A 27,872-nucleotide genomic window follows, 5' to 3' on the forward strand; every position below is an offset into this window, starting at 1 on the left:
CTACATGCTGTTGTTTAAACTACAAGAAGGGAGGTACCGGCTGGACATTAGGAAAAACTTCACGTTAAGAGTAATTCAGCAGTGGAATCGGCTGCCTAGGGCTGTGGTGGGTTCCCCCTTCATTGGCAGTCTTCAACGAATATTTGTTGGGGATGCTTTAGGCTGTTTCTGCCTTGGGCAGGGGGTTGGACTAGAAGGCCCCTTTCAGCTCCATGATTCTTTGCTTTTTGTTTCATTCTTTTGAGCAGTCACTATAAACGTCCCTGTTTAATGCAATTCATTGTTTCTAAAGGACCTTGGTGTATTTTGGCAGCTGCTGCCATCCTTTAGGGTAGGATCTGTGATTGGTATAATGCTGTGTGTTTGGAAAAGAGGAAAGATATTGGGGGGGGGGAATTGGAGTGCAGCCCGTGGAAGAGACTGCCATGACCCCTTCCCTTTCCACCCCCAGAATCTGGCTTGAAAGAAGGAGCTGTTGGATGGAGGAAGAGCAAAACATACGGAAACGTTTTCAGGTCTTCAGTTTCACTTTGTTAAGACTTAAGGCGTGCAAACAAAACTCTAGCGTGCCCTGGTTATGCAAGTCCAAGGTGATGCAAAGATCACATTGCAACCTTGCCTTCAGATTCCGGAGCCTTTTCCAAGCTATTGATCCACGCAGCTGCAATTGTCTTCTGTTCTTGATATCTGTCTGTGTATCTGCGCCAAACGGGTTAGATCTTGCCACCGTTCAAATTTACTCGCTCATTTCACAGGCTGTTGCGCGACTGATTGAAACAGCGATCGCTGTAAATGGTTTTTCAATTTTCTGCTGCTCTGGTCCTCACACTCTTCTGCTTTCAGCAGATGTACGTGAGCTCGTGTGCTTTTGCGAGGCACTTCACACGAAAGATTTGATAATCCTGTCTCTAGAAAGAGAAGATTACTTACAGCAGCAACTTGATTTCTGGCACCAGTTCAGCTCTGGGTGGCCTTTTTCTCCCCCAAAGGAGAAGAAAGAAAGGAATATCTCTATCATGTGTATACTCAAGGTTTGGGCGGACATCAAACTTTACCTCTTGGCTGACTAGGCCAAGAAGTAACTGCTGCAGTAACATAGGAGCACTCTGTCTGTAAGCAGCGGTTAAAAGTCATGTGCAGGAACCCTGCAACAGCAGGAGCGGGAAGCACTAGCATGACATAAGAAGAGATTGCAAGCCCTACATGTGCAGGATGTGGCCCTGCCGTTTTTCAGTACGAGACAACTGATACATTTTGCATGCACTTTTCATTATTACAGTATCTGTTAGGAAAAGCAGGTTTGCTCTAGTGAAAAAAGCAGCAAGAACTAGTGCCCCAGACACAAAATAGAGGCTTCCAGTATCCCAGGAGGGATTTCACAGATACATAGAAAAAAATTAACTTCGACGTTTTAAAAAAACGAACTTTCGGAGGACGGAGCATGCTTATGGCTTGTGGAATGTTGAGGGTTGCTGAAAGTCTGTTGAATGGAAGTGGGAAGAAGAGGGCAATGGGGTAAATTGGTGTACTCAACTCCCATAAGATTGTTATAGTGCACACTTATGAATACTTTCCTGGGAATAAGCCCTACAATCCAGACCTGTGTCGGATCCTGAGTAGAGATGGGCACGAACTGGAAAAAAACCGAACCATGTGGTTCATGGTTCATCAAATTTCATGAACTACGAACCACAAACTTTCATGAACCTGGCCCTGGTTCACAAACTGGTTCGTTTGGTTCATGAAAACGTCACATCCAGGTCAGAAAATCATCACTTCCAGGCTACCAGAAGTTCACTTCCGGGTCAGCAGAAGGTCTACATGAAGTCCATCCCCTGTTGCCTAGGAAACTGATCGATTGGCACCAGGCTGTCTGCAGCGACGAACCAAAAAACAAAACAAACGATCCAGCCTAAAGTTCGTGGCGGTTCATCAGAAATGGGATCTGACCAACTGCTGGTTCACGAACCATGAACCAGCCTGGTTTGTGCTTAATTTTGGTTTGTATTTCGGTTCGTGCCCATCTCTAATCCTGAGTAGACCTGTTTAGGATGACACTGTAAGTGTTCTGGGGTGGGTACATTTGTGTCCGAGGGATGGATGGATGGATGGACGGATGGATACTTCCAAAAGTGCCACTGAGGCAGTGGCCCTCTTTTTTCAACATAGAAGATCATAGCAGCGCAAAAATGTTTGACATTTGTATACAGTTTTGGATGGGTAGCCATGTTGGTCTGCAGTAGAAGCCCAGTAGCTCCTTAAAGACAAATGAGATTTTCCCGGGTATAAGCTTTCAAGAGACGCTCCTGGTACAGCCTGCTCGTTCCAACAGACTTGGAGTATAATTTAATGACTTCTGCTTTGGTTGCTGTGCCATACTGCATAGTTTATTGTTTATTCTGTTCAGTTTTTTAAATCATACTAGCTCAGGTTGATCACGCCTGAGTATCTTTAAACCGAGGCCTGTCTTCGACGCAGCATCATGCAGTGATAAAATTCTCCGAGGTGGTAGAGCGTACTGGTTTAGATTGCTAAGTACAGGATGCTGCTTTAGAAAGCTTCTCTATAAAATCTCTCTGCAAATAACAAAGTAACAGCTCAGGGGGAAAAGGATTTCTGCTTAGCCTGTTGCCTTCTGTACTTGTTTTCTACTTGGAGGGATTTTTTAATTAATGTAATATAAAAATACAGTCAGTCCACCAACATTCTGTAATGGTGCTGTCCCTTTGCCATCTCAGTCAGGACTTCTGTACTGCCTTATTCTGCTGCAAGGGTAGACCAGGCCTCACCGCACCCCAGGGTGCACCCCACCCCACCCCAGGGTGCAGCTCTTGTTGCCCAGCTGATACTGCTAGTCCCAAATGAGAAGTTGTATCTTCTGTTTCAAAAGGATGTGCTTTTGAGTAATACATTAAAACTTAAATGGAGCAAAAGAAGATTAACTTTAAAGGAACTGAAAGATCTCTTTTTAAAAAAAAAAAATAGAAGACTTGCAAGAAAACCTTTTATCATATTACTAATTAACGGTGGCTTCTTCAAAGCTGTGAAATGTTTCCCCAGGAAATAGCCGTTCTGTTGCCTATGTTTCATCCGTCATTTTGACAAAACAGCTTTGGTATTTTAAATAAAATGGAGACACTGCCCCCTTTTTCAGTGTGGCTGTTGCCTTCTTTTCAAACAACAAAGTGTTCTTTCCTTTGTTTCAAGAAGGGCCGTTTCCAGACGGCTTACCTGCCTCCGGAACGTTGCACCATCTTGCGGGGAAAACGCAAAATATCGCATTTTCTCGTGCGAGTTTTGCGAGTTTTCGCATTTTCCCCGCAAGATGGTGCAACGGTCCGGAGGCAGGTAAGCCGTCTGGAAACGGCCAAGATCTTCGAGGAAACCAATGCAAGCTAATTTAAAGTTGCTTTTCCCCTCCTTTCTCTTTTTCTCTCCTGTACCTTTCATTAGACTGTTTTGAGAATTGTGGTTCTCGGTATATGGGACTATATTGAAAACAAAATAGAGGTAAGTAAAAGTATTTTAAAATCTTTAATAGCATCCCCGTACTCTGCAATGTTCCTTGACTGCTAAAATGAATTTTCACATCAGCTTACCAAAATGAGGAAGGTTTCCTGATCCTTGGTTTTGTCCTTACCCAGATTTTTGACTCTGCAGTAATACAAAGCTGGTCCTGCAGCTCCCCCACCCGATATTTGAGAATCCCGTTGTGATGTGATTGGGCTGCTAATTTAGAAAAGGGAAACCCGGGTTCAAGTTCTCACTCTGCCAAGGAGCTCACCTTGGGCTAAGAGATTCTCTCCCAGTCTAATCCACCTCACAGTGTTGTGAGCAGGGCTTTTTTTCTGGGAAAAGTGGTGGTGGAACTCAGTGGGTTGCCCTCGGAGAAAAAGGTCACATGGCCGGTGGCCCCGCCCCCTGATCTCCAGACAGAGGGGAGTTGAGATTGCCCTCCGTGCTGAGGCGCAGAGGGCAATCTCAACTTCCCTCTGTCTGGAGATCAGGGGGCGGGGCCACCAGCCATGTGACCATTTTCAAGAGCTGAAAAAAAGCCATGGTTGTGAGGATAAAATGAGGGAAAGGAACAATGTACATCACTCTGAATTTTTTGGAGGGAGCGTCGGGTTAAAAATGTGATAAGTAGGTCCCCAAAGTAGGTTGACTGCGAACTGAAGAGGGATGGTTAGACTTAGACGTGACATTTGCTTAGCTGACTACAATTTGTTATTTGCCTTCTCTAAGAATGTGTAACTGCAATTTGTGTCACCCTCCTATTAGGTCTTTGATGGTGCTGTGATCATCTTATCTTTGGCTCCTATGGTGGCTTCTACCGTGGCTAACGGCCCAAGCAGCCCATGGGATGCTATCAGCCTTATCATCACTCTGAGAATTTGGAGAGTCAAGAGAATCATTGACGGTGAGTCATCTCTTTCGTTTGCAAACATCCGCTTGAAACCCCGAAAACGGGTCGGTGCTTCTCATTGCTTTGATGCAGAAAACCAGGATTTAGTTGGGTGGCTTTGATTGCCGTGGTGACACCTCATCCATTTGCTCCCCCCCCCAAAATAGGAAGTCAAGAACTCTGAACTGAAATAGTCCCTAGCTCATTCAATTGTTGGCTTTGTAGAATATGAAATACAGGGTTTAAAAAAAATATATTGTTTTAATAACAATAACAACAATAATAAATAATTTAATAATAATAATAATAAAAATTTTAAAAAATGAAATACAGGTCTTAAATATCATTCTTGGCCTGGAAACCAGGATCGAAGTTGTGAGTGATGTGTGGAGGGGAAAAGCTGGGAAATGGGTGTGCGAAAGCAGCAACCTTTTGTTTTATACAAGTCCCCTCCAGCCAGAGTCCATCCCACCACGTAAGTCATATTGGTTTGAATAGGAGAGCCAGATTTGTGCTTAAATTGCTCCCCTTGAACATATATACAAAAGTTGCCTTATACAGAGCCAGACGATTGATGGATCTTGGCTCAGCGTTGTCAAGTCTGAAAGGCCGTGCCTTTCCCAAGTCCCCAGCAGAAAAAACGGTCTTTCCCAAAACCTCCTGCCAGAGATCCTTGCTGTTGGAGATGTCATGGTTTGACCCTGGGACATTCTTCATGTAAAGCTCTATCACTGGGCGAGATAAATACGACTTCAGACTGAAATAAATGGAACTCAAAAAGGTGCAGTGTTTGCCATGTCTTGCATTCATATGCATTTTTAACATGCCATTTACAGCTTTACCCTATGAATATACATGAAGCTGCTTTAGACCGGAATAGTACCGTTAGTCCATGTTTCCTAGTACTGATGAGGCAGAGGTTTTTACAAACCATGTTTTCTGAAATTTTTTCCACTGGAGATGGCACTTTATTGCCTTTTTTAAAGGACTTGACTCACCGGGGACCAGGTTACTTAAAGGACAATATTCACGGTGACTAAGCAGGAGTAGTTTTTTCAGAAAGCAAGTCGTGGCTGCTGTTTCTTATAGTTAAGGTCATCTTTCCCAATAAGCTCAAGGATTGCTTTGTTGTGGTTTTTAGCTTACGTACTGCCAGTCAAAGTAGAAATGGAAATGGTGATTCAGCAATACGAGAAGGCGAAAGTCATCCAAGACGAACAGCTGGAAAGACTAACTCAGATCTGCCAAGAACAAGGGGTAAGGCCTCTGTATGTGTGAGTGGCTGTGTGTAGATTAGCAGTGATGCATATTTTTCTTGTAGTGACAAGTAGAATGTGTGTTTACATATAAAAAAGGCCAGCTGGGCATTTGTGGAAACAGGGCATATATGTATACATACTCTTAAAAAAATTAACTAACAGCAAACTTCTGTGTGCAGGTTAGCTAAAATTCAGCACTAATAAAAAGTTATTCCGCAGCCTGCTTGATTCGTGCGCAAATGAACATAGACTCCCCCCCACTTTTAAATAGCCAGTGCAGGGGCTATGATTCAAAGCAGGGAGGGGGCTAAGGAAGTATTAGGTAATGCAGAGATGGAAGGGGGTGAACAATACAGTGACAGATGAGTTTTGATTCTACGCACTGGTGTCTAAGCAATGATGATTAATAGTATTATGAGGTGTGCATCTATCGTTCCGCCACCCATTCCCAACAATCCATCTGACTAATTTTGTAGCTTTAATATTTTCTCAAAACCATAACTTCTAGAAGTCTCAAGAATTCTTGTCTCCTTTCAGCAGAGCTGGTAATTTGTGGAACGTCTTTTGGTTTTAATGGTAGAGCTATCTTCGCTGGTAATGTTTGTTATCCTTTGTGCAATAACTTTAATTTATTTCTAACTACCAGTCATTTCCCCAGTGGTTGGAAGGCAGCCGAGATAATTCAATCTAGCCCATAAATCATTCATTTGCAACTGTCTCCTGATTTTTATTATTTATTTCTTTGTTTTTGGTATGGTTACCACCAGCAGTGGCCCAAACTAATGGAAGTCAACATTGGATGGTGTCCCAGTAGCAGATAAGTGTTTGGGCAGGGCACGCCGTCCAGAGAACACTACTAGAATAGAATAGAATTATTGCTGTTGCATTAGAGAGGAATGAGCTATTGGTTAAAGTGTTCATTGATCTCTCCAAGGCGATGCCAATCATCCCCGGCTGCTGGGCCATTAAAGGGAGAAACTATATGATTCACTGATCGTTCATCCCTATGTATATATGTTGTAAAACACCAACGGGGTGGCCCTTTTTATATGCCCAGTCATAAAACATCTTCCCCAGAGGCCTATACCACTTTCTGTCCTTTTATAGCTGTTTATAAATAATTGCTTAGTGCATTGTAAAGTGTGTGTGTGTGTGCGTGCCCGCCCATGCGTGTAGAAGGGGGGTACATTTTATTGCACTTCAGTTCTATTGTAAGAGCAGCATATTGCACTTTGTGCAATATGGAGGGATTGTAGGCATTTGTATATCGTGGGAGCCTTTACAACATGTATCATCCAGAACAAACTGAGCTCCTAAATCTGTCCATCCACCCACCTGCCCATCATTCCATCCATCTTAAAGAAATGTCAGAGCCACCTTTCTCCCAGATTTAAGGTAGTTTAATCTGCCTTGCGTCTGACTGAGAAAGGCAGATTATAAGTAACGTAAAAATAAATAAATCAGATGTTAGTCTGTTGCAGCCAAAAAGTCAGAGAGCATGTTCATTACGAAAACAGCTACCCCCCCCCCCCCCGCCGGAAGGAGATAGATTTGGAAATTAAGTATCGTGCTGTGTATGATTCTGGTAACATGAAAATAAAATGGAACAAACTTTCCTAATTAGCTGAATTCACCCCAGAAATCTGCAGCTTAAATTGTACTTCATGTGTCAGAAAGTCAAGAATAGGGGGGTTCAGTCTGGATCCAGGGGGAAAAAAACAGATTTTCCCAATCCAAAATCAAATAAGAGAAGCCTGAATGCAGCCCAGGAACCCAGATCCAGACCCAGGATAAATCCTGGTAAATCGAAGAACCATTGCTGCAGCCCCTGGCTGACTTTTTCCTGGGCTTCTCCTTTTTTTTTCCCAAGAGGGGAAGGGGAGGAGTGAGGGGGATGTGAGGCAGAGGCAAGAGTAAAGCAGGAAGGGGGTGGGGTGGGGACTGGTCAATCTGTGTAGGAGCTGTGTTGGGCTAAGTTGCAACAGTGCCCCTTTAGCTTGGTTTGGGCGGAAGTCTCTGTTTTGACATGATTCTCAGATTTGATCTTGGTACCATTGATTCACGTTGGTTCTGATGGGATTCCATCCATTCCCTTGCTTCATTTTGGTTCTGTTGGACTTCCTTTTATGTTTAGGAATGCACCTTTGGCCACTGGCAGTCTTGACCCTGTGCATTTCTGCCTGAGAGCCTGCTTGGAAATGTTTCCCCCTTAGGAAACAATGCAGAGTGGCCGGGGGCACCTTCTTCAGGGGCCCATGGAAGTGGACCCTGGGGTCCAATCTTACTGACACTTGGGAGGTCTTTAGAGGACAGTCAGCAGTAAGTTCCTTGCAAATTTGGTGAGTTTGCTTGAAAAAATACCACGAGCCTCAGCTCCCCAGATATCCCCCAAATAGTTATCCCCATAGGGAATAATGGCTGAATAAATCTGGTGTTCTCTAACCCGTCTTAACCAGATTAAAGAGTCTTTCCTGGATTTCAGGAATCCCGGATTTTGGGGGGAATCCCTGAAACTCGGATCTAGATTTCCCGGATTTTCTTTTTAGTGTATACCCCTAGTCAAGACTTGGTGTATGAATTTCTCTCTGTTGGTCATAAGATGGCAGCAAAACCACTTCTTTTGTTATACCTTGTCCAGAGTTGGGCTTCATTCACTATTTTAATTGTGTGAAATGCTAGGTGGTCTTGCATGTGCCAGAAAGTGATATGACTAGTTCATTTAGGCAAGTGTCTGGTTTGCAAAAGCGTCATTGTCTCCGATCTCTGGAGCAAAGGCAGGGCATTTAGCAGAGTCGCTTTCTTTCTTCGTAAGAGCTTTCTAGCAGATTTACAGCAACTGAGCTCTGGATTGTGGCCCATTGTGCAAACGTCCCATCTTTCGCCTTCCTCCTTTGGGTCTGTTCCATGTCTCCATCTCTGTGGCTTCCCCTTACTTTAGGGCTTTGCTCCTTGCAGTCTCTCTGACCGTTTTCCAAAGAAAGGGAGGTCAGTGCCACACTAGACTTGGCTCATCCTTCCTAAACACTTTTGAGCTGACCCCAGAAAAGTTGGAGAGCAGTTCTCGCCTGCTGAACCTCACTCATTGTGATTCCTAGGCAGTCCGTTTGGCCATCCTCTTCCGGGCATTTGTGGGGCTGGCCCCTATCAGAGTGAAAATATGTAAAGGATTATTTTGTACCTCACAGCCAAGCTACAAGAGACGAATTACACGAGGAGGAGCACATGCAGGGAGTCGCAATGTTAGCCGGGAGGCTGATTTAAGAGATCAGAAGGCTTTGTCAATTCCCCCTCTTTACAGATTGCTGCTCAGAAGGTTTGTTTATTTCCTCTTCGCCTCCTAGAAGGGGACGTGAAACTGACAGAGCCTTTGGGAAGCAAAGAGGAAATTAACAAACCTTCTGAGCAGGGATCTCACTGGCTCTGTAGAGAGGGGAAATTGACAAAGCTTTCTGATCTCTTTTAAAACTCAGCTTCCCGGCTAACATTGCGACTCTCTTCACGTGCTCCTCCTCTTGTAGTTTAGCTCTCAATGAAAATAAAAGCACTTGGAGATCCTGGAATATTGGGGGTCACTTAGATATGCAGTAGACTGGTGATGGGGTGATTCCGACTGCTGCACTCAGCTAAGAGTGGCATTGTCCTTGATTACCTGGAGCCATCCTCCATGCAACAGGACTTCTGCCTTTTAATGTGTCCTAAATCCACCACATGAGGGAGCTGCCTCACCTGGCCTCAGAGGGCTGAAGCTGCGTTATACTGAATCCAACCCTTGGTCCATCAAGGTCAACATTGTCTGCTCAGGCTGGCAGCTGCTCTCCAGGATCTCAGGTGACCATTTTTCACATCACCTACTGCCTGGTCCTTTTAACTGGAGATGCTGGGGATTGAACCTGGGACCTTCTGAATGCCAAGCAGATGCTCTACCACTGAGCCATGCCCCCTTCCATTGCACTGAAGTGAAAAGAGGTAGTATAGTGCCGTGGCTAGAGTGGAAGAATTAATCCAGAGGAACACAAGCCCAAATCCCTGCTCAGCTTTAATGGTGACCTGACCTTGAAGCAGTTGCTGTCTACTGTTATACAGGGAAAAGGAAATTCTGGAATGAAGGATGAGCGAAACCCTGATTTTTTGAAAAAAGTACTTGTTTTAAAGTCTCCACTTACTGCATATGAATTGCCCGTCTCTTAGGAATCTTTTAGCTAAGTAGTATCCCTCCCTATTCTCAACCCTGAGGATGTGGACCAGCTTCACTTCCATGTCCTAACCCTTCCCTATTAATGTGATCACTTTTATTTAGATTCTCTGTTTCATTCTGCCCTGAACACTAATCATGTGTCCTGTAGAGTCTCTCACTTTGCACTCGCAGCCAAAAAGATAAGATCTAAGGTGGTACTGAATGAGGCTGTTTCGTGACTCCTGGGATAGTTTGGCATACCGAGCACTTGGTTAATGTGAACTTCAAAAAACTTCACTTCAGTTACGACCAGTACATGTTTCAAAACAGCTTTGGGCTGGTTTGCTTTGGGATGTGCCCTCGAAGGACTTGAGAGAATCAGTCCAATCACCAAGCTTGAATTTGGTTGAAATTATGCCACGCATCCATCCACAATCCACGTTCCTCCAGTTTTGTAAGATGGTTCTTTGTCCATAAAACATCATCGCTAACTTCTGCAACTTCAGCTGGCCAGTAGAGGGGAAATGGTGGGAAAGGGGGGGGATCAGTAACATTCCGACGAGTTGATATCACTCCCCTTGCGCCTAGAAGTGATGTCAGTGCATCACTGGGATATGCTGAGGACACTCTGGTATCTGGGCAACACTCTATAGTTTAAACCATAAAATTTTGCCAAAATACCAGAGTGTCCCCAGCATCCTCCAGTGACAGACTAATCTAAATCTTAGCCCTTGGAATCGGGATCACCTGTTCAAATGAAAGGCATCTGCTATTTCCATTTTTCTTGTTCTCATTTGAACTTTACGTAATTACACCGCCGCCTTTTACTTCTTGCATTGCATGGCCTTTTTTACTTCAGTGTTGATTCTTGATGCCTTTTAGGAACATTGCTCGATCCAGAACTATTCGACAAGTTGTTTACGCATGCAGCTTTCAAATATCTGTATCTATATATATTGCTTTTCTCCCCCACCCTCCTTTTCCCCTCATCTCTACCACAGTTTGAAATCAGGCAGCTGAGAGCTCATCTGGCTCAGCAAGATCTGGACCTGGCAGCAGAGAGGGAAGCCGCGTTGCAAGTCCCTCACATGCTAAACAAACAGAGCAGCAACAGGTACAAAGTGGTGGCTGCAGCGGGGGATTCCGACGACGAAACGACCGAGAACATCACTGAATTGCGACCGCCTCGAGGTGAGTGGCGGCTGTGCGGAGCAGTTGAAGGCAGCCCACGCAAGCATTGCTGCCAAGCCGCCTGTCTTGATTTCTGTAGGAAATCAACACTTGGAAGAAGTGGCTAAGTGGGAATTTTCTGGACCAGTTTGCAGGGGGCGCATATCAGGGGCAAACAACATGATACGCCCAGTATGTGTCAGGTCACAGGTGTGCGATGGACTCACAGTCAGATCTACATCAGGGGAACTCACCTTAAAAAGCACTCAGCGCTGTAAAGAGGGAGGAGTTTCCGGTTTCCCTTCTCACTTTTGCTAGCAGAAGAGGCGGCCGCTGTCCTTTCCTCTGGTGAAAGCAGCGTGGAAGGGAAACCAGAAGCTTCTTCTCTTTTCTCATAGTGCTGAGTGAATGAGCACTTAAGGTGGGTTCCCTCGATGTATTCCTCGATGTCACTCTCCTGTGACCTGACACCAGTTGAGCATATCGTATCATTACACTCTCAACTAGTTGTCCTTCAAGGAATTCAGTGCACTTCTTCAGGACTCTTCCTCCTAGATGTGGGGGGTGTTTCATGTCCTTCTCATCTGCCCCCGACCGAGTTCACAAAGGCCACACAGTCAGAAATAGTGAGGATGGTTATGTCTTGCTAAAATCCCCGAGGGGTAGCCGGGTTAGTCTGTTGCAGCAAAAATAAACGAGGTCCCTTAAAGACTAACAAGATTTTATTCCAGCATAAGTTTTTGTGGACTGGTGCCCGCTTCTTCCAACAAAAGTCTCATGAAAGCGTGTCCTGTAATAAAATCTTGTTAGTCTTTAAGGGGCCACAAGTTCCTGTCTTACTAGAGAAACAACTGAACTGTCTCCTGTAGGTTGCTTCATGTATGATTCCCATTATACACACCACAAGGGTCCCTCTGTATCAGCATACCGTGATGAGCAGAATGGTCTTAATCAGGGCTTTTTTTCAGCTGGAACGTGGTGGAACGGAGTTCCAGAACCTCTTGAAAATGGTCACATGGCTGGTGGCCCCACCCCCTGATCTCCAGACAGAGGGGGGTTTAGATTGCCCTCTGTGCCACTCCAGCAGCACGGAGGGCAATCTCAACTCCCCTCTGTCTGGAGATCAGGGGGCGGGGCCACCGGCCACGTGACCATTTTCTCCGAGGGCACCCCACTGAGTTCCACCACCTCTTTTCCCGGAAAAAAGCCCTGGTCTTAATTATAAAGTGGGTTTCAAGTAGGATTGCCATCTCTGGCTAGGGGATTTCATGGAGATTTGGGGGCGATGTTTGAGGTAGCCAGCATTTGGAGAAGGGCGGGAGCTCAGTGGAGACGGGATGTCATAGAGTCTCCTCTCCGAAACTGCCATTTCCTCCAGGGAAACTGATCCCTGTTAGTCTGGAGAGCAGTTTTGTAATTCCAGGAGAAGGATGTTGACAAGCCAGAGCGTGTCCAAAGATGGTGAGGGATCTGGAGAGGTTGAAGGAGCTGAGTATGTTCAGCCTGGAGAGAACTGAGAGATGACATGATAGCCCATTTCAAGTTTTTGAAGGGCGGTCACATAGAGGATGGAACGGAGTTGTTTTCTGTTGCCTCACAGGGTCAGACCAGAAACAATGGGTTAAAATTAAAGCAGAAGAGTTTTCGGCTAAACTTTAGGAGGAACTTCCTGACAGATAGAGTGGTTCCTCAGTGGAACAGGCTTCCTCAGGAGGTGGTGGGCTCTCCTTCCTTGGAGGTGTTTAAAAAGAGTCTAGATGGCCCCCGGACAGCAGTGATGATTCTATGACTCAATGTGAATGCACACAGATGGGGAGAGGGACAGCGGGAAGGGGTGCACCAATGCTGGGCTCTCATGGCCCTTTCTTACATGCCCAAGGTAATGCTGACTGCCCCCTTGGGGTCAGGAAGGAATTTTCCTCTGGGCCAGATAGGGTGAGTATCCTGGAGATTTTTTGCCTTCCTCTGAGCATAAAACAGGGTCACTAGGGGAGGATGGGAGGGGGGGATAGCTGTGAATTTCCTGCATTGTGCAGGGGGTTGGATTAGATGACCCTTGGGGTCCCTTCTAGCTCTGTGTTTCTATGAGAAATCCAGGCCTCATCTGGAGGTTGGCAATCCAAGCTTCAGCGAAAGCCAGGAAATCATAGGAGCTAGTGATAAACCCCCCAAACGTTTGTTTTCTGGTGGTTGTGGGTGTTCATCAACTGGTTTTAATTGTGAAACTGCTGCATTTCGTTATGCAAAATGGTACACTGGCTTGCTGGGAAACGTTGCTTGTGGTGTTGGGTTTTTGATCACGCTAAGCCCGTGATCCATTCATGATTAAGCACTTGCTGGTTTTTAATGGTGAACATTTTAAGCAACTCTCCCTTTGAAATCAATAAGATTTTGGCTTGGTCTAAGGTAGATTCTTAGCTTTGGCTGGATTGTGCCCTGCTGTTTTTTCCCCCAGGGTTATTTGATTTGCTGCTGCTAGGAAAAGAGGGAATGTGCATTCTTTATTTTGGCACAGATGTTGATGGTTCATAAAGTTAAGGTTGTATTAATAGCTGTGAGTTTTCCAGTTATGAAATCGGGTGTAGTAACTGCAACAATAGAGATCTGACAGTGGACTGCGGAAAGGCGTGTCAGTATCTCCTTGTGATGTTACATTAGTTTACCCTAACAGGGAGGTAACCTTGATGGAAATGGTTAGGCTGGATTCCTTCCTCATCCCATGAGAATTTCTTGCACAAAACAGCCCCTACTTAACTGATTTGCACTTTGTGTTGAGATCTTGCTGTCCTGGTGATGCTTTCCAAATTGTGTTTGCAGCTAGGCTCATTAATCCATTTCCCCCTTTTTAAGATTTCTTAGCACCATCCTCAGAAGGATACGTTCTCATTTATGCATATATTCCTTGAGGGTTACATTAGAAGTGGAAGAGAGTGGAGAACATTTGAAAGGAGTTTACCTGAAATTATTGCGGTTTTGAGAGTCCGCCTTAAACTTTTATACTTCCTAGACTTTTGTGTTTCCAGGTTGCCACAAGCACTTATTTTTTTGTGGTTCTTCCTAGAGGCTTGTTCATATATAAAATTAAGCAAAACTGAACAAAATAATTTCTGAATTAGAGATGGGTACGAACCACAAGACAAACTAAAGTTCATCACGAACCATGCCGGTTCGTGCTCCGCGAACCAGCAGTTTGGAGAAGCCTGTTTTCTATGAACTTCCATGAACTGGTCTGCCGGTTCATTTGGTTCATGTTAAATCTCCATCAGCTGTTTGGCGGGGATCTCTCCGCCAAGCAGCTGATCCAAGCCGGTGGGGGGTGAAATGCCGTTTTCCCTGTCGCTGCGAAGCAGCAGGGAAAAGGGCATTTAAACCCCTGATCAGCTGCTTGTCGGGGATCTCCCAGACAAGCAGCTGATCCAAGCTGGTGGGGGTGAAATGCTCCTTTCCCTGTGGCTGCGAAGCAGCAGGGAAAGAAGCATTTAAACCCATGATTAGCTGCTTGAGGGGGAGATTCCCCGACAAGCAGCTGATCCAAGCTGATGAGGGTGAAATGCCCCTTCCCATGAACCACGAACCACAAACCAGTTCATGAACTGGGGCAAGTTCATTGAAGTTCGTGGTTCCTGTTTTGGGAAAAGTGATGAACCACAAATCGTGGTTCATTGCATTTTCCCGGTTCGTGCCCATTTCTGTTCTGAATGCCTGGACATTACATTACTACACTTAAACATGCTTAGGATCACAGTTTGCTTGGAAGTAAGGTTGGCTGAAATCTGTAGGACTTAATTTTCAAGTGTACGGAAATGGAAAGTCTTTAGACGAAAGGGAATTTTGTCCTTGATTGTATAATGTATCTTTTTATTTTATTTAACTGAAGGAACATGCATGTGTGTCTGTCCACACATACAATCGTTTGCAAATTAGTTCAGCTGAATATCTGTGCCAATTCAGTCTTTAATTTGACCTCTTGAGAGCACAGAATAAATCTCCATGTTTTTAGCTTTGTGAGTGTCAAGTGATCTCAAGTCATCACCGAGTTATGGTGACCTGATAAGGTTTTCAAGGCAAGAGATGAACAGAGGTGGTTTGCCATTGCCTGCCTCTGCATAGCAACCTGGGACTTCCTTGGTGGTCTCCCATCCAAGTACTAACCAGGGCCAACCATGCTTAGTTTCCAAGATCCGACAAGATCAAGCTAGTCTGGGTCATATAGGTTATGGTGTTTTTAGCCTTGCTGGGTTTCTATGCAATATATGAATAAAATAAGTGCACCGCAATGAGAAAAAAAACAGAAATCACTTGTTGACCATATCGCTGGCACTTTAAACTAGTGGAAATAAAGTGGGGCCCATTCTGCTCTTCTTGCTGAAATGAGATCTGGATAAACTGTTTTAGGATACCGAGTGCTGATAGCCATATTGGCCGAAAGCAAAATCCAGGGAAAAAAGCCAACTAAAATAACACAAAACATTGTGCAAGTTTTTGAGTTTTCCAGAAATCCTCATGAGCTGGATTGGTTTGTTTAAGGGGAAGTGTGGTGGAGCAAAAAAGCGATTTTGAACCCTAATCTTAAGGCCAAATGTCTACATCCTGCATCAAGTGCTGGAGAATCTTGAATCGGTTGAGTAGAGGCGGTATCAGGTTGCCTTTCTAGGAAGAAGGGAACATAGAAGCATCCAGCAGAAAAAGAGAAAAACTGGTAGTTTGACTCAATATCTTACTACTGCTAAATTGAACACGCGAGTCCCTTGGAAGGCCAAGAGTGGAGGCAAAACATGATAGCAGTTGCATTAGCAATACTAGAAGTTCATGTTAGATGATACACTAAGTGAAGAAGCTGTGAATGCTGAATTGGCTGATTAGAACGCAAGGGCAGACTGTATGTGGTTGCCGTCTTCGGTGCCACACCTCCAGCAGGCCACCCCTCTCGTGGAAAGGGTGTGGCTACCTCCAGAGAGCAAAGTGACGATCACACCACGGAAGAGAGAATGTGTAAGCAGACACTGTCTCAGGTAGCTTATGTAGAACATTGAATAGCCGTAGTTCTTTGTGTGCCTTTCTAGGCTTTATGGTGGTGTGGGGGGGAATTTTTTTTTAATTTAAAGTTTAAAACATGTATGGGTTTTTATGATTATAAAATAGATCCAGCTGCTCCCGGTCTGTGCTGCGTGATCTTTACATCCATGATGAACCTTGATGCTTTCCCCATAGCTTGCACTTCCTAAGTGCCTAATTTGGGAGGAGGGAAGGGCTGGCGTGCAATTTGAGACCAAATCTTGGCTGGTCATGATGAACCAGATAACATCTTTATGAGCGATTGCATGATGCACACATTGCGAGGGAGGTCTTTAGTTCCCTTACTCAACATCCCAAAGGGCTTTTTGTCACTGACTGCAAAGCACATGTTTTACCCTGGACACCTGCGTTGAATGCCACGTTGGCTCAGACCGTTGATGGTAGCAGACTAACTACTTGAGAGACTGTGGGCCATGCTACAAGTGATGAATGACACTTGAATGGCAAGTGAACAGACTCACATGTATTCCTCCCTGTTCACTCGCCCTCCGCTTGCACTCCACTTGAGCAAGTGGAGGGCAAGTGAACAGGGAGGAATACATGCGAGTCTGTTCACTTGCAGTTTAAGTGTCATTTGTCACTTGTAGCTTGGCCCTGTGATGACCCTATTCACTTAAAGCTTTACATGTTGGAAGCTTCTTGACCAGGACCCATGAAGTACGTTTACCCCGTTTCTGATTAAATGTTGGTGTCTTGGAACTACACAGCGTTCGTAAGTCTACCTGGAGATACAAAATAGGAAGGGGTAATAAATTGCTGAGCAAAGACTGCTTCGAGGACCCCTCAAGGTCTTCCAGACCCTACTTTGAACAATGGGCTTTTAGTAAACTAACCTGCTGAATGCACGAGAAATAGGATACTCCCTCTCAAGCCAGTTATATTTCCCTTGACCATAAGGAACAATGGAAACATTCAGCCAGGGCTGCAGCCATGAAGAGTTACAGAATTCCAAACGAAATGTTAGACTTCTGCTGATCGTGTGCTTCTCCCTGTGCCCCCCTTTGTGTGATGTTTTTATGGAGCAGTCCTTAAATTAATGCTCCATAGGGAGCTGCTCAAACCTAGGCTGCAGTGACTGTACATGTAATGTAAGCCCAGAATTGCATGGTACATCGGCTGCTGAAGAAAATTGCAACATATGCTTAGCTCTGAAATAGCCCAGTACCCACAGGTAACTTTCAGTGTCTGCTTTTTATTCTCTACCAATCTCTTCTTCTTAAAGCCAATTACTGAAAGTAAATGACATCACAGGGCATTTTGGATCCATGTTGCCTTCAGGATTTCTGTTAAAGTTTGCTTCTAGTCCTCATCATGAAAATAAAAAATGATAATGCCAAAGGGAAAAGATGAGGAAAGGGGAGAAATGAAACCTGGAAACACGCAAAGCTCACCTGAAAATACATGAAGTTGAGTTACAATTTCAGGCCATTGGTCCATCAGAACTAATATTGTACATCCCAGCTGGTGTCAGCTCTACAAGGCTTCAGGTCCAAGCTAAGTCCTAAGTCCTGAATTGAAACAGAAGCATGTTATTTGAAGAAGTCAGTATTGCCTTGTGCCCCAAGTGTTCAGGCAAAGCATTGCCTCCTTGAAGTTGGCTGCTCAGACTGGAAGCCCTTCTGTCCATCCCTCCATCCCTAAACCAGATGTTGATGGTCAGTCTGGTTCTCCAGTGGTGAGTGAAATGCCCTCTGCACGGACCCTCATTGACTTGTTACTTCAAATTTGTTATGAGCGGGGCTCATTTCAAGGGGGAACATGCAGGAATGCAGTTCTGGTAGTTCCCCAAAGAGGTCATATGTCAGGTGGCCCCACTCACCTGACTCTTGGCCATTTGGGGCCCGTTTCAGCCTGGATTGTGGCCGCAGTGGCCCGGATCAGGCCTCTGACAGGTGGTGGATCACTCTCCCACTCGGCAGCGGCCCAATCCTGACCATTTTGGGCCCCTTTTTGGCCATTTTGGGCCCAATTTCGGCCCTGAATAGCCAGGATTGGGTCCAAAACAGCCAGGATAGGTGATGTCAGGGGTGGTGGCATATGCAAATCAGTTATGCCAATGACACACTTCCGGCAATGGCAAGGGGCGTGGCATATGCTGATGAGTTATGCTAATGAGCTATGCTAATGAGTTCCTCCAGCTCTTTCCACGAAATGACCCCTGGTTATGAGTGAGACCAACCCAAAAACTGCACTTACCTGGCTGTTCCTTGATTTGGCTTTGCTATTCTCCTGACTCGTCTTCGGTACGCTCAAAGCGGTTGACAGAACTGTCATTGCTCAACAAGCAACCGAACCCTAGCAAGCGTAAGAAGCACCGTACGGAAGAGGAGTATCAGTGGAAAACCTGGGGAGCTGAATTTGGCTACTTGGCTGCTCCTTTTTAAAGATCTCACAGTAGTAGCACCACTCATGGAAAATTAAAGGTAGGGTTTTTGCTCATCCCTCCACTATTGAGAAGTGATAGTTTTCTGCCGCAGCAGCAGTGATAAGACATACCGGTCTCCTTTCTGGGATGGAGAGCCAGGGAAGCATGAATTTGCAGTCCGAAGTGGGGCTGCAGTGATACAGGGTCTCCAAAACATACCTGATTATAGGACTTTGTTACCTTTTGTTCTGTGCTTGTGAAGCAAAAGTCTGCCTCTCCGCTATACATACACTGCATCACTTCTCCCATTATAAAATGACAACAGTGATGCTTTTACCTAAAGTATTACTAAAATCTTGTAGGAATCAGAGTGAAAATGCTTGAGGAGAACAAAGACTGTTAACAGGCTTGTGAATAGCCACTTCCTGCTCACCTCTGGTGAGTGACAATCGCCTTCTGGTGACCGGACAAGGGTGCTTTGGGTGCCTCAGAAAAGAGTCATTTTGTACCTTCAGCTATTGATTTGCCATGAATCAGGTGCTTAAGGAGGTGTGAGAACCAGTACATATTTTTCGTGACCTAACTTTGGAGTGTATACATCATCTGTGGAGGATATTAAAACATCACTTAACATTTAGGAAGAACATTCTCTGCCTCTTGTAAAAAGATAACCATGTTAGGTCACTAGCAAAACATTCTTTCACAGGTTCTACAAGTCCTGGACCTAGTACAATAGGTTACGGTCAGAACGGCATCAACCTTCTTTGTCCATTCCTGTAAGAATCCTTTCAAAGCTTAGTTATAAAAGTTGTAGTCTTCGTGGAACGCCAAGATGATAGTGGTGTAGCCAATTAAGAATTCTGCCTTCCGGAATGTTTGATCTTTCAATCTTTCTCATGATGTATAGCAGTGGCTCCAGGTAGATACCCCCTCCCCAGTCTTTCCAAATTCTAAAGTGCAGTGTTGTTCAGATGGAACACAATACATTGTTGTATCTGTCTACATTGTGGCTTAGTAATAAAGATGTAAACGACCGTGATTCTGAGCTTTTCAACATTCCAAATCGGCTTCCTTTTTGTGAAGCATTCTAGGGAGGTGGGAACAAAGAGGTAAATGGTGATAATTTACTTCTGGTCAGTTTTGCTGGCTACCCCATTTTTTTCAGTTTCTACAGTCACACAGCATTCTCTGGCCTTCCATTAAAACAATTAGGACTTTTTTGTACCAAGTAACATGGACTTTTTTCCTGTGCGTATTTTACATTCGCCCTAGAGACAGCTAATTAGCTTATTAAATTGATGTCATGATAAGGCAGACAAAACAAGGAACTGAGAATGACATCAGTCCGTGCTTTATCCAAAGCTGATATATCAGTCACAATGCTTCCCCTAACAGTGGGGGAAACTGTGCTGGCGATTAATGGATGTTTGTTTCCAGTGAAAACCTGTGTGGTAGCACCAATTACCTTGTCCTCAGAAAATTCTGAATTTGTATTTTATTATGGATTTTTATTAGGGATTTTTTAATACTAACATTAACAAAGAGGTTAGCAGCCCTTACTACCATCCTCGTGTTATCAGCATCTTCCTCTGTACTTGGTTCTATGTGTGCTTTGGGTTTTTAAAAAGTTCCATTTACTTGGGCTAAGAATTCATTACTTATTTCGGATCTTTTTAGCCCAGCTTTCTACATAGTACCCAAGCAGCTCTCGAGAGGTACAGTTTGTACAGGACCACATAATGAAACCAAATAACGTAGATCATCCTAATACCACAACTGTTTCAAAACAGCCACAAAACAGGGGGGAAAGCATGCAGTGTGGGGGACAGTTTGCTTATCCCCAAAAGCCACCTGAAATAAAAACAGGATCTCAAAATGCAAGGAATATGGAGAAAGGAAAATATTCCAGTTTGGGTACAATAGCTGGAAAAGGTCATTCATATATCCTCACTAGAGATGGGCACGAACTGAAATACGAACCAAACTTTGTGACGAACCAAGGTGGTTTGTGGTTCTCAAACCAGCAGTTCGTCAGAGCCCATTTCTGATGAACAGCCACAAACTTTAGGCTGGTTCATTTCGTTTGTTTTTTGGTTCGTCACTGCAGACAGCCTGGTGCCGATCAATCAGTTTCCTAGGCAACAGGGGATGGACTTCCTGCAGGCCTTCTGCTGACCCGGAAGTGACGATTTTCTGACCTGGATGTGACGTTTTCACGAATCAAACGAACTGGTTCATGAACCGGGGCAGGTTCATGGTGGTTCATGTTTCGTGAAATGCGACGAACCATAAACCGCACAGTTCGTTTTTTTCCAGTTCGTGGCCATCTCTAATCCTCACCCGCCTTGTATCTGTCAATGAGAGTATGCAGATCACGACCGAATGTCACAAGTAGGAATATTTGGACAGAGATGGTCCTATAGATGCCCTGGATCTAGCCTACTTAGGAAGGATTGGGAAATGTATATGTATGATTTACCATACTTTTCCTTAGTCTCTGAGAGGGGCATGGAAGACCCTCACTCTTTAATGCGAGGAAGAAACCTTTGCCAAGTATCCCAGGTGGTGCTGGAATCTGAGCCAGTGTGTTTAGGATTGCTTAAGGCACAAACCTGACAGGGTAGAGAGCTCTCTCGGAAAGTTTGCTGCAAAGGAAGAATAGCTCCCTTGTACAGAAAGTTCAGTTTCAGCAGAGCGAAATCAATGGGAACAGCAGCAATCTTTTATAAAACTGGAATGAAAACGCATTTAACTATAAACGCCGTTCTTTAGAATGTCAGAAACCAAAACCATGAAGATGCACAGAATGATACCTCCTGTACCATAAGGTTGGTGAAGACTTGTAGGATCACCAGTGAAATGTTTAAAGCTATTACAAAGAGCCAGTAGAATCTGCCTAGAAGGACAGTGTTGATTTGAAGCACTTGTGTTTTGTAGGACTAGAAGAAGGGGGGTTATATTGTCATCTTCAGGCTTAGAAGAGACTTCATGCCCCCTCATTTTACTATTCCCCTATTTCAGTGCATGAGTTGCTTGCCGTGCAGAAAGTTTGGCCCTTCTGTGGCCATTCCTTCGTCAGAACCAATCGTTTTGTGATCTTTGCAAAGGTGTGACTTTAGCTTGACCATCTGAGTTTGCAAAACCTAGCGGAGCCGACTTTATTTGGATCTACCCAACATTTCTGTAAATGACAGGGTGCTATGTAACTACAGGGTGATATATAACTACCTGCTTTTTTTCAGGCAAGAAAAGTTGCCCCAATCCATACTCCCATTAGAGTACATTCGTTGATTATATATGCCCTCTTGAGGCTTACTGTTCCATGTAATGTAACACTGTTGTTTACTTGTGATGCTTTGTAGCACTTCTATGAGTTGTTATGCTATTTTCCCCTTCTGTGCGACAAATTTTAAACATGGGATTTATATGCAGTTGGGTCTTAAACTTCAGATCTCCTTCGTTTCTGTAGCCTGTTCCTTGGTCATGCATGGCATGTGAACGTTCTTGACTGTTTCTAGAATAATGTCTAAGTACTGGCATCCCATGATGGGTACATGGCATTTATGTTATCAATTATGTATGATTGAAACGAAGTGTATCTTAACAGCAGATAGCTAAAAAGCATTGCGATGTACTCCTAATCCAGCGGTATTGCCTTGAGCTACACTGAGGCTTCTTTTTAAACTCCGACATTAGCAGAAAGCACACCTCTGACTGCAGGCATTTAAAGATCAGCAGAGGCCAAAAAAGCTTTTAAGAGCCAATGAAACCAGGAAGGCGGCCATGTTCCCTTTCAGTGTCAGGTTAGATTGCCATCTTAGGAGCGCGGCTATTTCAGGTACAGAGTGCCTTAGTGGTTTGGGCCTTGTTGCATGGAGAAAGTAAGCCGCAGAAAACATCTGTTTCCTTCACCTGCAAACCACAATGTGCTGTGGAAGAGGGTTGTAGCCACAGAGACCCAGGAGGTGTGTAGGGAATCTGGTTCAAAGGAATAAGCGGGAGGGGGTTGTGTCTCTGTGTGTGGTTCCCCCCTCCCCCTGCATGGTATTTTTTTTTAAAAGAGTGCTTAAAAGGAAAAGATGCTTTTAAGGCATGCGATATGCCACAAAGTCGGCAGATCAGGTTGCTTTTCAGTTTGGGTGTTCCCGCTATACGTTCTTTCCGTAGCTCTTAGGAAACCCTGCAGTAATTTTTCATTTCGCCATCCTGAGATAACTTCTTCTAATGCTGCCTCTGCAGTCCATTAAATTATAGAGCCCTAGATTTGGAAGGGGCCTTTGAGGGCCTCCAGTCCAATGCAGAGCAGGAAATCCAAAGCATTCGGACAGACGGCTGCCCAGCTGCCTGAAGATATACAATGAGGGAGAGTTTCCTTCCTCCTGGGTGGTTAGTTCCATTGCTGAATCGCTGTTACCATTAGTAAAGCAAGATTCAAGTCCATTAGGACCTTTTTAAGCTTTCGAGAGTCAAGGTTCGAAATGGAGATCCCTGAGCCCTTATATTCCCAGTTAGAAGGTGGGAGGGGTATTGCAGAGGAATCAAGATGCAAAGGTACAATGCAAAACGTAATCAGCTTGATTAAAGCAGAGGAGGCAATGCAGAAATTCCGCATCTGTAGCAAGATAAGAATAAGGAAGTTTCTCAGCGGAAATCTACCTTCCTGTAACATATTTCCCATGAAATCTAGCCTGGCTCTCTGGAACACTATAACCAAACAGAGAGTGACCTCTTATGGAGACTGAGCAAAGCCTGGGTGAGGTTCCAGACCAATGGCGGTACATGAATTATTGTATGAATGAAAGAGATTCATACAATCAGCCGATGATGAAGACCACCAAAATGGGTGGATTACGTAGCTAGCAAGCCCGTTGCCAACTGTCAGCTTTTCGCCATCTGTCTGGATTACTTTCCTGCGTGGATACTCCATTGCCGTGTCTTCACACCTGCAAAAAGAATAATATTTGTTCATTCATTGGGACTGTATTATAACCAGGGCTCCTTTTGAGGGGGAACGTGCAGGAACGCAGTTCCGGTAGTTCTCCAAAAAGGTCACACGTCAGGTGGCCCTACCTACCTGCTTTTTGGCCATTTTGGGCCCGTTTCGGCCTGGATCGGGGCAGAAATGGCCCAATTTGTGCCCAGAATGGCCAGGATCAGGCCCCAAACAGCCAGGATTGGTTCCGAAACAGCCAGGATCGGGCCTTTGACGGGTGGTGGATCACTCCCCCGCTCAGCAGCGCCCCAATCCTTTGTTCACTTTGTTAATGACACTTAGAACACTTGCACTTTTCAAGATAAACTTGCATGAGTTACTTACTTGATGTTTCTATTTAGTCTCCATAGGAGGTCACTCCCCATTTGGTTATAGTGTTTCTTTACGGAGACTCCCCTCTCAGCATTTTGCTCTCTGGAACAGCAGAAAATCAGCCTTAGCCGCCTTCTGTGTGGTCATGTCCCACTTCTTTTCTAGGCTAAAGGAAGATAAGTTTCTACACTGGAAAAGGTTTATTTGTTCACTCAGAAAATGTGTATACTGCCTCTCCAGACTTGCTTGAGGCGGCTCGTAACAATAAAAATGCAGTACAAACAATGAAAACAAATCATGCTAATAAAAACATATCAAGAAACAAAAACAATAACAACAACATTCGATTTATATACCGCCCTTCAGGACAACTTAACACCCACTCAGAGCGGTTTATGAAGTGTGTTATTATTATCCTCATGACAATCACTCTATGAGATGGGTGAGGCTGAGAGAGCTCCAAGAAGCTGTGACTGACCCAAGGTCACCCAACCGGCTTCAAGCGGAGGAATGGGGAATCAAAGCCAGTTCTCCAGATTAGAGTCCCATCACTCTTAACCACTACACTGGCTTTATTGACAACCCAAAAAAAAGCTAATCAAAGCAACCCAGGGCATAGCCACACAAAACGGAGAAGTCTAAAATGATATTGAGAAAGCAAGCAAGGAGCCGACCATAAAACATCTAAAAAGATGCTAAGTTAAGTATGAGGCTCACAGTCCTTTTTTACATCCACAGAGGCTGTGGTCAAAGATGACATGAACAACTACATCAGTCAATACTACAACGAACCCAGCAGTGGTAAGTTGCATTGCTTACATTCGCTCGCACCCATTTGTTGTGCTGAATTGTTCAGGACAAGACAGAATAGTAAGCTGGGACTGATAAAACTTATTCTCTGTGGGAGGCCTGATGTCGAAAACTAGAATCTGTGGACCTCAGAACTTATCTGTAAATTGGACTCAGGTGAATGCTTTTCTCACATGGTCAGAACCTTGCTTATAGTGAGGGGGAAATGTTCCATATATACTCATGGATTCCTTCATTATTCGTGTTCTCTAGGACTGACCTTTCAGATTGCAAAGAGGTTTCTGGGGACCAGCTAGGCCTCCCCCTAAAGCCAGCCGTTATTGTAAGATTCAGTGCACATTTGGGTCTGATGAACTGCTCGTTCTCGGAATCCATAGTCTTCGATTGAAACAGACAAATGCCCGTCCACAGGGGAAAGAGACAAGTCGGTTTAGAGCCTCATGCTGAGAACCTTTTAGAAGGGTTAAACGGAATGAGTAAAGGATGGAATAGCTTGGCACTAGGGAAGTCCGATGTTAGAGCAGCGGTCACTGGGTCATGCTTCAAATGGATCTCCCCCCCCCTCCTCTCCCCAGGTTACCCTTATACTCTCTAAAGGATCAACAGGTATCGTTCTGAAACTAGCATACCTTCTAGCGTATTTCATGCACGAGTGCTCACTCTGGGCTGCTGGGTTGTTGTTTTTTTTCATAGAAGTCAAGCACTTAAAGCTGCTTCCCTGATTTTTTAGGTGGAACTCCACTAAGGGAGTGGAATATTTCTTTTCCAAAGAAAGTATCCTGTGTTTACATTCTAGTGTGCTTTCATGCATCTCTTGTGACTGCAGAATTAGGAAGCAACGTAGAGCAGTTTCTCGATGCATCCTGTTACTGCACTCACATGTTGAGAGCCTTAGAAGGGAATCACAGTTTGGGGCTGGGGGTGGGTAGAAGTGGAATAACTAAGAGAAAAAAATCCTCAATCTTTACCGTCAAGGTAAAGTTAGTTATTTTGGGCTCAGGCCAGCCAGTTGCTCCCCCATCTTCCCATTCCCTCTGCTTTTTTTCATGGGCATACTCATTTCTTTACAGACCATTGTGTGTTTGATGGGGTGGGGTGGTGGTTTAATTCTTTATTTCTAATATATAAAATTGCCTGTAAATTGCGCTCCATTTTTCTACATACTTCAAGAGCCCCCTGAATGTGCTAAAATCCCTACCGTGTTTGTAGGTGATCCCCTTTTACTACCCAACTAATAAGACGATTGCTCCCTCCCTCCTCCATAATTCTGTAGGGTCTCAAGGCTTCAGCAGGCTGGCCCCTATACCTCTGTTTCCCTCGCTTTCCCTTTAACTGGCTCTCAACATCACATACCTCCTGAATCAGGCATATCCTCGTCGGGCAGTTTTGTTTTGTTTTTTCCCCCTTTTGGGTTAATTTCCAGAGTTGTCTTCTTCTGCATACCTGGAGAAGTTTGCCATTTGTATAGAATCTCCCACCTTGCCTGTGGGTGCTCAGCATCAGAGGCGACCCGATATGCTTGGTGCTGCATCACCCGGTTTTTCTGGCATCTCTGTTTGCAACCTTCTTCAAATTTTAAGGTGTTTATATTCTCCCAACTACTTGGCCGAAGAGTGTAGAACTTCCGAGATACGTTTCCAAGGAAAAACCCCCGTCATTGTTCAGACAGAATCTCTTCCAACTTCAGAGGCAGGGAACCTTGTAACATTGACATCATTTCTGTTTTCACATACAGACAGCGGCGTTCCTGAAGCAGCTGTCTGCATGATAACCACTGCAGCCATTGATGTACACCAGCCCAACATCTCCTCGGACCTCTTCACGGTGGAAATGCCGATGAAGATGGTGGGAACGAATGGGACTTCCACCAGCGTCACCTCCGGCAGTGCCTCCAGGTCCACGGACAGCTCTGTCACAAGAGCCCAGAGTGACAGCAGCCAAACGTTTGGCTCATCCACCGATTGCAGTACCACCCGGGAGGAGTCCTCCGAGTACTGCCCCTTGGAGAGGGCCCGCAACGAAGCCAAACGCAACCAGGTGGATTCTTCTGCCCACCGAGTTAACAACACTGTGGTGCAGGAACTGCTTTCGTCTTTGTCTGAAGATTCTTGCTTGACGCAAAAAGGACTGGTGGACCCTGTCAACCTCAAACTGCCCAGTCCAGCAGGGTCCACCAAAGCTAGCCCGGAACTGGAGCACCGCATGAATATATACAACAAGAAGAATCAAGAAAGCTTTGGTGTTTTTCAGATAAAGCCAGTGATTCACTTCCAACAAAACGCGCCAGTCATTGAGGACAAATACACGTCTTTGGAATCCAAAGAGCAAAAGTTAAACAGGGTCCCAGATTCCTAGTCCCTTTGCCACAAGGGTGGACGGGGGGGAGGGCTTAACCATAAAGGAGATGCTTCTCAAGGGGGACATCCCAAAGCTTTAAAAGGGGTCCTCTGAACCATCCCTGGGTGGGTATTTTGCGCAGATTGGAACGAGTTGAATAATCATTTTTTTTAATAAAAAATGCATGAGTTGTGAGAGCCAGCACGAAAAACAAACTTGACGTCTCTACCATCAGAAGTCCATCAAAGGTGGGTGGGGAACCACTCTGTTAAAACAATGACCTCAAAGATGTATAGATTCTTAACATGTTTTTTTAAACAAAAGTATTCACACAATCCCACAATTTTTATGGAATTCTGGACAATCTTCTATCAGGTGAGGTTTCAGCAGGGTATGGTACAAGCAGATACAAACTTCTCTCCTTCTACAATTTCTTACGGTTTTCCTTTGTACATGACGGATATAAAATCCCTTTGTATAAATATGGTAATTATTTTTGTTCTTCCAAAGGAGGAAAAAAAACCACTTTTTCAAGGAGCACTTTGAATGACGCAGATCAAAGAAATAAAAAGTGTGATCTCTTTTTATTTTTGGCATGGACTTTGAGGAAAAAAATATTTTGACAAAAAAAGTTGTCGCATCTGAGACAACAGAGTGAAATGGACGTTTTACAAATAACAGTTTTAATTAAAAAAAAATTAAAGAAATTTCTAAATGTTGTCTCATTTTTCTAACCATGGAACTGGTAACAAGAGTTTAAAGTTTTGCTTTACAGGTTATTTTTGAAGAACAAGTTCTTAATGTAATTGATTGATTAAACTTAATTAGTTTTTCATCATTTCTGTGTACTTGCCCCATCTTATCTGTCAGACCTTGGTATGTGGAGTTTTCTTATGTCACTCTGCAGAGCTGGGTCACATAAGGCACCCAAACGTGTCTATGAAATTGAGCCACTGGGTTTAACAAACCAG

General features: G+C 44.5%; 1 protein-coding gene across 1 annotated transcript in view; it reads left to right on the forward strand.

Moving 5' to 3' along the window:
- The window catches only part of TMEM266 (transmembrane protein 266), a 61,551-nt gene extending 33,983 nt beyond the window's left edge, over window positions 1-27,568 (forward strand). The window contains exons 6-11 of the mRNA XM_055002515.1: window positions 3,454-3,510; window positions 4,282-4,420; window positions 5,547-5,662; window positions 10,840-11,029; window positions 24,493-24,555; window positions 26,300-27,568. Coding sequence (XP_054858490.1) covers window positions 3,454-3,510; window positions 4,282-4,420; window positions 5,547-5,662; window positions 10,840-11,029; window positions 24,493-24,555; window positions 26,300-26,919 — 1,185 coding nt within the window. The 3' untranslated portion in view covers window positions 26,920-27,568. The remainder of the gene's footprint in view (window positions 1-3,453; window positions 3,511-4,281; window positions 4,421-5,546; window positions 5,663-10,839; window positions 11,030-24,492; window positions 24,556-26,299) is intronic.
- Window positions 27,569-27,872: the final 304 nt, after the last annotated feature.

Source organism: Eublepharis macularius, chromosome 18 (assembly GCF_028583425.1).
Source record: "Eublepharis macularius isolate TG4126 chromosome 18, MPM_Emac_v1.0, whole genome shotgun sequence".
In the NCBI taxonomy this organism is placed as follows: Eukaryota; Metazoa; Chordata; class Lepidosauria; order Squamata; family Eublepharidae; genus Eublepharis; species Eublepharis macularius.